The 13,200-nt window shown below is 35.5% G+C and overlaps 1 protein-coding gene across 2 annotated transcripts in view; it reads right to left on the reverse strand.

Moving 5' to 3' along the window:
* Window positions 1-469: 469 nt before the first annotated feature.
* Window positions 470-13,200, reverse strand: part of EPYC (epiphycan) — a 36,184-nt gene continuing 23,453 nt past the window's right edge. For both annotated transcript variants that reach the window (XM_015080840.3, XM_053226591.1), the window contains exons 4-7: window positions 8,737-8,895; window positions 7,427-7,629; window positions 6,002-6,097; window positions 470-823 (exon numbers count right to left, since the gene is read on the reverse strand). In XM_015080840.3, coding sequence (XP_014936326.1) covers window positions 653-823; window positions 6,002-6,097; window positions 7,427-7,629; window positions 8,737-8,895 — 629 coding nt within the window. In that variant the 3' untranslated portion in view covers window positions 470-652. The remainder of the gene's footprint in view (window positions 824-6,001; window positions 6,098-7,426; window positions 7,630-8,736; window positions 8,896-13,200) is intronic.

Consider the following 13,200-nt stretch of genomic DNA (forward strand, 5'->3'; position numbering starts at 1 on the left):
CCATTTAAGCAAGGTTCTAAAATGAGTTGATAGATCTTTAAGGTGATAAAACATTATTATTCAACAACCAAAGCCATGTGTTTTTTTGTTGTTGTTGTTGTTGTTGTTGGATATAATTATTTGTATGTTGCATTATAGTGAATATTTGCCCACAAGGCCATTGTAAATTTCAAATACTTTTATTCTCTCTTTGATTTTCTTTAATAAATTTGGAAACAGAAACATGCTTTAGTGGAAAAAAAAAGGAAAAGGAAAGTTTAATTAAAAAATCTAAATCTTGACAATACACCTAAAGTGCTCATTTAAAATTTTTTCTTTATTATGTACTTAACTTGAAACTATATGGGACAGAAATCCTTAAAGCCTGCAAGTTACATGTGATTTTCAAGAATATCTGCGAAATAGATACATATTTTTTTTTTATCATTTGGTTTCGCTCTTTCTGTACATCATTTGTTTTTATCCTTGACTTATCTGGTGTTTGCTTAAATTGATAAACTGTCATCATATCTTAAAACTTTTAGTTGTATTTTGCGAAATTATATCATTTTTCAGAACACTATTTGAAAGTATGCTGAGCTTTTGTTTCCGAAGAGAGCAGTAAGAATTGTTTCGTTATAGCAGGCATCATAATGCTAACCATTATCTGCAATTAGACAAGACTCCCAATAGGCAAACGAGGTAGGCACATGTATGCTTGAGGAGTTTTGCTGAGATTGATAGGGTTTCCATCCAATCGAATATCCTCTAGCGCCTTACGGATATAAGTCAAATTTTTAACGTTGCAGAAAGTATCTTCATGCATCTCCAAAATGTTGTTATTCTAAAAGAGATGATAATAAATTATAAGACAAAATATAACATATGCCTAGTATTGATTAATAACATAGTGCATTTTGCCTCACCCCCATTTTTATTCTTTTGTTCTTTCTCTTATCCAAAAATGCTTGTTAGGGATCATTATGCATTGAACACTTTCTAGACAGTGGGGATTAAATCATTGAAGCACAAAGTAGACATGTGCTTGCCCTAATGGAGCTTACATTTCAGTAATAGAAATGTAAAATAAGAAAGCGAGAAAACAAATTTAAAGAAAATGTTATATCTAAAAATGATGAGTAGGGAAAAGGAAGGGTGGTCACTGTGGAAAGTCATCTTAAGAGGTAGCAATGGAGCTGAGAATGGAAAGAGCCAAGGTAGGAATATTGCAGGGAGAGAGAACACCATGTTCAATCTGAGTAATTACCATGGAATGTTCAAGAATGGGAAAAAAGTCAAAATGGCTGAAGTCAATAAAGTGAGGGAGAGAGTGAGCAAATCTTAGGGAGATACGCAGGGCCCAGAAATATGTATTTAAAAATAGCTTTATTGGATATATTTTACATAACGTAAAATTCATTCACTTTAAGTGTGTGGTTCAGTGGTTTTTAAGATAGTCATGGAGCTATACAACCATCACCATAATTTAATTTAGAACACTTTAAACATCCCCCCAAATCCCATAGATGTTAGCAATTACTTCCCCCCCACCCCCCACCATTTTTCTCTATCTCTAGCCCCTGATGACTTCTAATCTACTTTTTGTTTTTATGGATGTTCCTACTTTGATATTTTATGTAAATCAAATCACATATCATCCTCTGTGACTGGGTCCTCTCATGTCCAATTGTATTTTTAAGGTTTATGTATTTTGTACCGTGTATCGGCACTTGTTTATTGCCTGGTAATATTCCATTGTGTGGACATAACCACATTTTTACCATTCATCAGTTACAGAAATTTGGATCGTTCATACTTTTGGCTTTTATGAATAATGCTTCTATGAACATTTGCATACAAGTTTTGTGTTGACAGATGTTTTCAGTTCTCCTGGATATATGCCTGGGAGTTGAATGGTGGGTCATACAGTGACTCTATGTTTAACATTTCAAGGAGGTATTGGACTGTTTTCCAAAGTAGCTGCACCATTTTAGATTCCCACCAACAATGTATGAGTGTTCCAATTTTCTCTGCATCCTAACCAACACTTGTAATTATCTGTCTTTTTTATTTTTGCTGACCAAGTGGATGTGAAGTGGTACCTCATTGTGGTTGAGTTCATTGCTAGTGTATTGAGCAATTGATATTTTATATTGATTTTATCACCTGCCACGTTGCTGAACTCATTTAAGTTCATTTTTTTTAATTTTTTTAAACGTTTATTTATTTTTGAGACAGAGAGAGACAGAGCATGAGTGGGGGAGGGTCAGAGAGAGAGGGAGACACGGAATCCGAAACAGGCTCCAGGCTCCGAGCGGTCAGCACAGAGCCCGACGCGGGGCTTGAACTCACGGACCGCGAGATAATGACCTGAGCCGAAGTCGGACGCTTAACTGACTGAGCCACCCAGGCGCCCTGAACTCATTTAAGTTCAAATGGTTTAGTAGATTACTTTGACTTTCTGTATAAAAGATCTATGGATCAATTTGGGGATTATTTCCATCTTAATATTAAGTCTTCCAAACAATGAATATGGGCTATCTTTCCTTCATTTAGATCTATTTTTCCTCAGATAAAATTACATACATTGAAGGTTTACAGCATAATGTTTTGATACATGTATACATGGTGAAATGATTACCACAATCAAGCTAATTAACGTTTCCATCACCTCATATGGTTACCTTTATATGTGTTTTTGGTAAGAACACTTAAGATCCACTACTGTCAACAAATTTCAAGTACACAGTATAGTATTCTTAACTATAGTCACCATGCTGTATTCCATTATATCTCCAGAACTTAATACATTCTGAATAACTAAAACTTTTTATTCTTTGACTAACATGTTCCCATATCCCCCAGCCCCCAAGCCCTGGCAACCACCATTCTACTCTCTTCTTTGAGTTAGACTTTTTTAGATTCTACATGTGACGTCTTATAATATGTGTCTTTCTGTGTCTGACTTATTTCCCTCAGCATAATGTTCTCACCCATGTTGTTGTAAATGGCAGATTTTTTTTTCTTTTTTGAATTTTTTCTTTTTTTTTTAAGTGTATTTATTTATTTATTTTGAGAGAAAGAGAGAGCGAGCTGGAGGGACAGAGAGAGAGAGAGAGAGAAAGAGAGAGAATCCCAAGCAGGCTGAGCACTGTCAGCAGAATCCGATGCAGGGCTCAAACTCATGAACCGTGAGATCATGACCTGAGCCAAAATCAAATTGGAGGCTTCACCGACTGAGCCACCCAGGTGCCTGGTGAATTTTTTTTCTTTTTTAAAGAATTAATAATTACCCATTGTATACATATACCAAAATTTCTTCATCCATTCGTCCATTGAGAGACACCTAGGTTGCTTCCATATCTTGACAATTGTTAATAATGCTGCAGTGACCTTGAAAGTGCAGATACCTCTTTGAGATACTGATTTAGTTTCTCCCTTGAATATATATCTGGAAATGGGATTGATTGCTGGATCATATGGTAGTTCTGTTTAACTTTTTGAAGAACCTCCATACCATTTTCTAGAATGCCTGTACCCCTTACATTTGCACCAATAGCAGACAAGGGTTCCCTTTTTTCCACATCCTTGTCAACACTTGTTATCTTTGGTCTTTTTGATAATAGCCATTCAACAAGGTGACATCTCACTTTGGCTTTGATTTGCATTTCCCTTATGATTAGTGATGTTGAGCATCTTTGCATATACCTGTTGGCTATTTGTATGTTTCCTTTTAAGAAATGCCTATTTAGGTACTTGGCCAATATAGTCGATATTTTATTGAGTTATTTGAGTTTGTGCATATATTTTGGATACTAACCCCTTATCAGATGTATAGTTTGTAGATATCTTCTTTCATTCTATAGATTATCTCCTCATTGTTTCCTTTGCTGTGCAGAAGTCTTTCAACAATATGTATTCCATCTATATATTTTGTACTTTTTTATGAAAATTATTCTTAGGTGCTTTATTATTTTGTGATTAATATAAAATGGAATTGTTTTCTTAAATTCATTTTCAAATTGTTCATTTATAGTGTATACATATACAATTAATATTTGTATATTGATTTTGTTACCTACTACCTTGCTTAAATCATTTATTGGATTTCTTTTTTAACTCATTGTTAATTAAGGAAAATGTTGTTAAATGTCCACATATTTGTAAAATTTCCCGATTTCCTTTGTTATTGATTTCTATTTTAATTCCATTATACTCAGATGTACTTTGCATAATTTCAATTCTTTTCAATTTGTTGTGGCCAGTTTTGTGGCCTACCATATGATCTATCCAGGGAAATGTTCGTTGAGCACTTGAGAACCATGTATATTTTGCTGTTGTTGGGTAGAATGTTCTGTAGGTGACTGTTAAGTCTGGTTGATTTATAGATCAACCAGATGCTGCTAAGATCTTCTTGAACTGTTTCCTAGTTGATCTTATGAGAGGCATTCTACCCATTATTAAAAGTGAAGTATTGAAGATCCAACTTCTTGTTGAATTGTCTATTTCTACCTTCACTTCTATTCATGCTTCACACAATTTGAGGCATACTGTTTATAATCATTATAATAATGTAATAATGATTAATAATAATAGATAGGAATATATAATTATACATTGTTAGGTGCATATATGTTGATAATCATTTTATCATTCTGTTGAATTGACCCTCTTCTCATTACAAAGTGTCCATCAGGAATAACAGATTTGGTGCCTATGTGCTATACTATTTTCTTTGATAGGTAATAGGTACCTGCTGTTAATAATAATTGTGCCTCACATGTAAGAACTTACCGTGTTCCTATAACTGTGGTGCAGGGAGGTTCAGCTATTTTATCCAATCTTTAGACAGTGTTGGGAGTAGAATTTCATCCTGGGGAATCTGCTTTTGCCAGAGCCTTCATTCTTAATTACTATATATATATATATGTATATATATGTATATATATATATATATACACACACATATATATATATATATATATATACACACATATATATATTTGGCAAACATTTGAAATGAATCAAAATTGGAGATTTTTATATAAGCATTAAAAATAAATACAAATGGAAAACAATGTAAATTAAAATAGTTAGGCGTGTGTAGGTGGCTCTCTTCAAGCGTCTGACTTCAGCTCAGGTCAAGATCTCGTGGTTCGTGGGTTTGAGCCTCGCATTGGGCTCTACCCTGGTAGTGTGAAACCTGCTTTGGATTCTCTCTCTACCTGTCTCTCTGTCTCTTCCCCACTTGCATCCTCTGTCTCTCAAAAAAAAAAAAAACAACTTAAAGAAAAACAGCTATATACTGCATGTTGATAAGGTGGTCATGAGAAGAGAAATGTTTTAAAGGGTGCACTTAATGATGCCCTTTTAAACCTTAGAGTAGGGTATGTGAAGCCAATTACTTTTTATTTTTTAATGTCATATTGTATATACAAATCCATTGTGTTTGAATGCAACATCAGAGACCCATTTACTTTGTAGGGTCAGTATTATCACAGACAACAGTAATAATCTCTTAATCCAGAGAGATGGAAGTCTGTCATCCCTCAGCAGAGAGGAATGTCCTAGGATTGAATTTAATTCAATACATAAAACCTAAAATCAAAAGCTAAAATTGACATTTTTTTTCCTCCTGAAAGCCAGGAATTAAATTAAAAATTTCTTTCCGCCTTTTTCTCTTCCATTTCTAATTCTCACACATTTCTTCAGGAGATAAAGGTTTTGATTTTTTTTTTCAAAAGTAATTTCATGTGCCAGAAAGGTGTATTAGGATTTAATAAAGACTGAAAATCTTTAGAGACTATGGTTATCAGAAATAAATCAGTATAGACAGAAGCATGAATATACAAAGACCTTGCACTCAGATAGAGAGTGAGAGAGTGAATAAAGGGAGAAGAAGAAGAAAAATGGTGACTGTGTGTCAACAGGACATTATAAACAGTTTTTGCATCCCAGCTTCCTCCTCTTTGCTTTTGTTTTCCATGGAGCTATTGAGTGTACCTTACTAGTAGAAGCTTACCTGGAGGTGAAGGGCCCGTAGGTTTTCTGGGAGTGGCAGAGGGATGTGGTCCAAATTGTTATCGGTGAGGTAGAGATGATGGAGATCATACATATCCTGTAAACATTCCAAATGTAGGGACTTAGTGGAAATTAGCGGTGCCACAGTTGTATTTTCCATTCCCTGTTCTTTCAACTACTTGTAAAATAACACATGCCCGTCCAGGTCTTGTTTTGCAAGGGTGAGGCAGATTAGTTCTCTAGTTGCTAGACAATTCAAATGAGTTTTGTAAGAATTAACTGTAAACAAATCTTTCTTGATGAAAGCGTAAAGTGTTTCTGGATCTGTAGGAAGAACCTTGCTTTGTGCACTCTAACTTCTTCAGTTTAAGCAAGGCAGTGTCTTCCCATGGAAGATCTTCTGCAATAAGGTTTTGAAGATTTGGGTAAGGCGTAGGAAGAAGGTCCTTTATTTTTTATGGATAGAGAAAAGAGTTTCTCTCCAACAATATCCTATTCTTTCTAGTTCAAATAACAGGAAATGGGCAGTGTAACAAGATAAAAAACAAAAAACAAAAAACATTTAGACAATAAGAGGTCTACTCTAGCCAAATACTACAGAATAAACCGTGACTCACCATCACCCATGCCAACAAAAGCTGAATGGGGAGACTGAACTTTGACCCTTGGCAGACTACATACAATAAGGTGTCCTAACTCCAATGCCTACCAGGGTAACGTTATGGGAGAGCTAGTGGAGAAATGGAACTTTCGCCATTGCTTAGTGCTAATGGGTCCACACAGCTCTCTGTACTCTCCCTGGGAATAACATGGTGTCTCTTCAAGTAGTATTTTAAATTTGTTTGTTTGGCATAGATTTAGAAGAGCAGCTTGAACAAAGAGAGGGTAAGAAAGCTGGTTGGTGAGTGTTCTCATACTCTATGCTGTTATTCTAGCCTCAGACTTGCTTCTTTCATTTAGAAAATAAAATTTCTAAGATTAACTGAATCCATCCTTTTTACAAGGTGATTTAGAAGACTTCTCTATTCAACGCACCTCCCTCACCCTGCACAAGCAGTTATCCTTTAAGCCATGTAAAATATTCGCCTTGAGCGGAGTTCCTGGGAAATACAAATTGTCTGGCTTACACCATTTCTAGGTGAGCCTTGTAGACTGGTGTTCCAGGGAGCCACCAACTCCTTATTCTCACTCTGCTTTCTGTTCTTGTTGTTTGACTAGCCTCAGAACTTACCAGAACACAATGTTTCCCCAAAACTTGATAAGTAGTACTTAGAGGTTTTGTTTGTTTGTTTGTTGTTTTGTTTTGTTTTTAGTAGTTAAAAGTCTCATAAAATTGACACTTTCCTTATGGAAATAAAAAAGCTAGTCAATGACAGCAAATGAGGTGGAAAGATTAAAGTCTTCCATATCCAAACTTAAAACTCACTTTAAACGCTTCTTGCTTTATTCCTTTCCTCCCCAGCCTATTGTTGCTAATATCAATAAATGTCAAAGTGTTTGGCAATTCTGGGAGCTGCCTTATTTTGTTGTCACGCAGGACAAGCTCTCGGAGTTGAGGTAGCTTTCTGAATGCATCCTCATCAATCTCAGATATTAGATTTGATGTCAGATCAATTCTTTTTAAGTCATCTAGAAGGAAAAATGAAAGAAGTAGTTAAATAGTGTTGAATATGTTGTGCTCGCATAAAAATATGAATATAAATTAACAATGAATTTAATTATCAATGGACAATTAATAAAATAATTATTTCTAACTACTTACATACAAATTTAATTGCTTCCACCCAGTGCTATACATACTTTTTTATACACTTATAAGTAAGCATAACTTTAGGGGTGCCTGGGTGGCTCAGTCGGTTCAGCTGTGGCTTTGGCTCAGGTCATGATTTGTGGTTTGTGAGTTCCGGTCCCGCATCAGTCTCTGTACTGACAGCTCAGAGCCTTGATCCTGCTTTGGATTCTGTGTCTCACTCTCTCTTTCTGCCCCTGCCCCTCCCTGACTTGCACTCTGTCCTCTCTCTCTCTCTCTTTCAAAACTAAATAAACATTAAAAAATTTAAAAAAAAAAGCATAACTTTAACAAAAGTATTGACACATTATATTTAAGATAACTTGTGCTTTCCCTATATTCTTCATAAGCTTTGTCTAGATTTTACCATTTAAAAGGTTTTCCTCACTGATGCCAGATTGCTGTATTTTCTAATAGTCATAGATACATTAGCATTAAAATACAAAGGCATTAAAAAGAAATTCTCAAATGATCAAACCACTTTATAAAGACACTTTATAAAACACTTTATAAAGTTTTGTAAAAACTTTTCTAAGTTGCCAAAATTATTAAGTCAGAATGTAGGCTTTTATGCATCAATCGTAAAGCAACTGTGCTTTAATGGGAGTCTATTCAAACAACCCAAATCCTAGTAAATATATGACCATGACATTTTACTCAATGTCATAACATGATAATGAATTTTAGCCTATAAAATGTACACACTTATGATTCTATTTCTTGAAAATAGCTCATTTGAAAATATCAACTATGTAGTTTCACAATGACCTTTAATTCTTCATCATTTTTAATATAATTAAAAATACCTTCAAATATTTAAATAAGAAAAGAGTTGTTTATGGGCCAATTTTCATATCCAAGGTTCATTTTTAGTACCAACATTTTATAGTGCAAAAATTTTGGAAAAGTCTGTAAAGAAGAAATGGTATTAATGCTGTCATCCATACTTAGGCTTGCAAAATCGTTTTTGTTGATCTTTTTAATTCTGTTGAAGCGGGAATAGAAATAAGCGGTGTTCTTGGGCAGCGGTGGAATAGCATCAAGTTCATGGTCATCACAGTATACGGTGGTACTTATACATGTACACAGAAGGCAGGTTGGAAAGTCTACAAGGTAGAGGCAAATAATTATGTGTAAGTAACAAAAGCAATTTCCAAGAAATAATGTGATTAGATGTTTGTTAAATAATATTAGGGTCTCATATAGACTACCCTGGGATATTTCATATTTTATCACAGTTTTCTATAAATAGAAATTAAAGTCAAACGTACCAAGGAAAGCTGCCATGATAATTAGTATATTCTTTGTAATGTTGTAAATTTTATTTCAAATTACTGAGTGGATAAAGTGTGGTTGTTGCTTTTATGCTTATTAGAAATTCTCTTTTCGAATGTAAATAGTAAGACTGTGGTTTTCATAAAGTTAAAACATCACACATAATATTTTTATTAAGTCTTTGGTTTAATAATTAAACACCTCACTGAAACAAAATCTGCTTCAAGAAAAATGACAGAGTAATGATCATTAATATTAATTCATTCAATATATTTATTGAATTCTTTCTATGTAAATGACACTATGCTAGCTGGTGAAATAGTGAGGAGCACGAGGTGACACAGTTCTATTTTATGATCTTCTGTGTAAGATCATACATGTTTAATTTCCCTGCTGAAAACTTTCTGCTGGATACTTACGTTTCCCTCTATTGTGTGCGTATCTGCATGTTTTTATTTGTAGAATGCTCTACTACTCCTTAGAATGTTAGCTATGTGGTAAGAATATAATGTATTCATTTGAAGTATTGGCTTAGGATGTTAATCACACAAATAAATAAAATGGTAACTGTGAAAAATGTCATGAAATATATGAGCATAAAATAGGGGAATCTGACTCAGTCTGACAGTCATGGTTCTCTGAGGAGGTGATAACTGAGTTGAGATCTGCAAGAACAGAAGGAGTTAACCATGCAAGTGGGAGGAAAGAGTACCCAGGCAGAGGAAGCAGCATTTGCAAAGGCCCTTCACTTTGGAGGGACTAAAAGATGGTCCATGTGTCTATAGCACAGACTACATTGAAATGTATGGGGCAGACCATGCAGAGGCCTTATAGGCTGTGCTATTACAGGTTTTGTTCCTTATCCTAAGGATGGGCAGGTCATTACATGATCAGATTTGCACAGATTAAGAAAACACTCTGCTTGAAGTTGTCGTAGAAGACTGAGGGAGGGCAAGTGGACAGAGTGGAGATGACTTGCTGTCTAGATAAAAGATGATAGTTGCTTGGTTGGGGTCATGGTGACATGTTGAAAAGGCAACATATCCAAAAGGTATTTGTGAAGCTGCGTTATGTCTCAACATATTGATCTATATTTCTCTATCACATGTGCGCACACACACACACACACACACACCCCTCCTTCACTCTCTGTTTAGGGGTCATGTAGAGGACAGTGAGCTTCAAAGGAAGATAGAAATGCAATGACCAGAAGGAAAGGAGCAAGATAAGATGGGGAGATATTATGGAGGCCAAATGGAGAGAGAGAGTTTAAAGGAAAAGGGAATAGAAAACATTCTAAAGCTGCTGAGATGTCAGGTAATTTAAGGACTGAAAATGTCTTTTGGGTTAGTTACTACGGTGGTTATATACAACTTCAGTAAGAGCTACAGAGTGATGGGGCTAGAAGCCAGATTAACAGCCAATTGAGGAGGGAGTTGAGGGTGAGGAAGTAGTTACAGCAGATATAGACAATGCTAGTGAGATGTTTAACTGTGAAGGAGGAAAGAGAGATGGTGATAAGTATAAGCAAATATATATGCAGTGTGTAAATTGACTGAAGCAGGAGAAATTTGTAGAAAGAGATCCAAAGTAGAATTTGAAGATCAAAAGGATCCTGAGAGGGCGGTAAGACATGGACTCAAAGCCACAGTGGGCAAGATCGCATCCTGTATTTGAGAGGACAGACAGTCTATCTGTTGGGAAAGGAGGACAGGGAGATAAGGTGCGTGCAAGTCCATGTAGGTAAAGATTACATCTCAAAACAGAAAGACCAAGAGCTGCTCACCAGAAGATTGCATTTTCTCTGTTGAGCAAGAGGCTTGGCTCTCTGATGAGCTTGAAGAAAAAAGGGAGGAGGAGGAGAAGGGTGGTTAAGATGTGAGATGAATGGAGAATGTGAAATAGCCATGAGCGAAACTAGACGAAAGTGATGGAAGAGCTTCCTTGCAATCGCTCAGTGATCAGTTCATCCCAGTTTAGCTGGGACTTTCCTGGTGTTAGCCTTGAAACCCCCCCACTATGGGACGCCTCACTCCCAGGCAGACCCGGACATTTGGTTGCCTTCGCGGAGGGATCTACTTGTGGTTTGTGATTAAGAATTATTAGTGCGCTTACTAAGGTCTTATTGTTATCATTAAGTAGGGAAATTATTTACAATAACAGCTCTGGGAATGAAAACTATTTTAGGAATGGAAATCTAGGAAAGAAAATTTAAGGGGAACTATAAAATATTGAACACTTGCTAATTTTCAATTCATTATAAATTAATATTTACCACATATTTATCTTTTTAAAATAAGTATTTGATTCTTCTATATTTTCATTGCCTTGCTAATTTAGCAGTAATTGCTTAAGGTAATTTATATATATTCACACCAGTTATATTTTAATTCTAGCTTTTCCACTCACAACCCAAGCTTATTTTATATGGCTTCAGAAAATTATTTTTAGAAATTTGTATTCATAGTAAAAAAATATGATATTTTGATTATTAATGCTCTAAATAGTTCCTTCCAAGCTATTTAGCTATGATGCATGTATAAGATTTAAATTTAATTTTAAAGTTTAGAATTTCTGGTGCTGATTTTTCTGTGGAAATTAAAATGTGAATTAAAATTTTAACTTCATCGCTTCTCAGCCTTTTGGCTAAGGTCAAGTGTAAAATTTTAACATCATTACTCACCCTCAGACTACTTTGCAGATAATTTTTTTTTCTAAAGCCATATATTTTTTTTATGGGTTCAAACCTGACATTATTGAGCCATAATTTCAAAAACTAAACACAATTTTCAAAATCTAAAGCTTTTGAAAAGATTGGGCGTTATGTTTTTCTGTTGTTCCTGGCTTGGCTGAAAGACCTGAGTATAGGTAACAGTGCCAGATCAGTCAACGTCTGACGGATCTGAAATAACTTAAAAGTGAGTAACGTTCTATGTATGTTTAATTTCCCTGCTGAAAACTTTCTGCTGGATACTTACGTTTCCCTCTATCGTGTGCGTATCTGCATGTTTTTATTTGTAGCGTGCTCTACTACTCCTTAGAATGTTAGCTATGTGGTAAGAATATAATGTATTCACTTGAAGTATTGGCTTAGGCTATAGGGGTCGCTATTTGCATTTCAGCACAGCTAAGTACCACGGCCATGATCTTGCACAACTTTTATCCTATGTTGGAGTTTTAGTTGTCCTATTTGTAAAGCGGAAATAATAATACTTAGTACAGAGTATCATTCTGACTCTTCAAAGGGTTGATATACATAAAATGTTTTAGCGGTTGGCGTATAGGCAGCATTTTACAAAAGACAATCTTTTACATCACTTACTGGTGAACAGTTAAAACCCGGTAGAGGCAGAGAGTAGGTTGATGCCTACCAGGGGCTGGGGAGTTGCTGCTCAACACATGTAAATTTTCGCTTATGCAAAATAAGTCAGCTGTTGAGGTCTGCTGTACAACATAGTGCCCATAGTTAGCAAACCTGTATTGTACACTGAAATATTTGTTGAGAATTTTAAAAAATAAGCTCTTTTATCAATAGTGGAGTAACGAGAATAACATTTATTATGTTACTGTGGGTCAGGCACTAAATTCATTCATTCAATTCTTACAACAACTCTATGAAGAAAGTTGTATTATTTGTTATCCCACATTTTGGATGAGGAAACTAAGGCAAAATATAGTGAATGTCTTGCTCAAGATTGTGTTCCCAGCAAGTCCCAAAGCTGGGATTTGAATGCGCTCCCCTGCTTTCTCTCTCAGTATGTTCTGTACAGCCTTTTGTCATATTACCTATTACACATTATTGCCTCTCCATTTGTTTACACGTCTGTCTCCCTGTACTAGAGAAAAATATCCATGAAAACAGCAGTCCGTTTTAAGATAAGTTTCGTAGCTCCAGAAGTTTCAGTCCAGAGACACTCTCTGTACTAAATAAACCTTTGCAATGGGAACTCTGCTCATTTTTGTACACCCCCTCACTATGCCATTCTCTCTGTGTGAAACTATTCTGGTGGGAGTCCACTTGAGTGCCTCCAAGGGTGACACGGACGAATTCTAACAAGAAACATAGATCATAGAATCACATCTAGCCTCAGGAACTCCTGACGGCCGTGGCTTAGGTCACCCTCAGGCTGTACAAG

The sequence above is a fragment of the Acinonyx jubatus genome, chromosome B4 (assembly GCF_027475565.1).
Source record: "Acinonyx jubatus isolate Ajub_Pintada_27869175 chromosome B4, VMU_Ajub_asm_v1.0, whole genome shotgun sequence".
NCBI classification, from domain to species: domain Eukaryota; kingdom Metazoa; phylum Chordata; class Mammalia; order Carnivora; family Felidae; genus Acinonyx; species Acinonyx jubatus.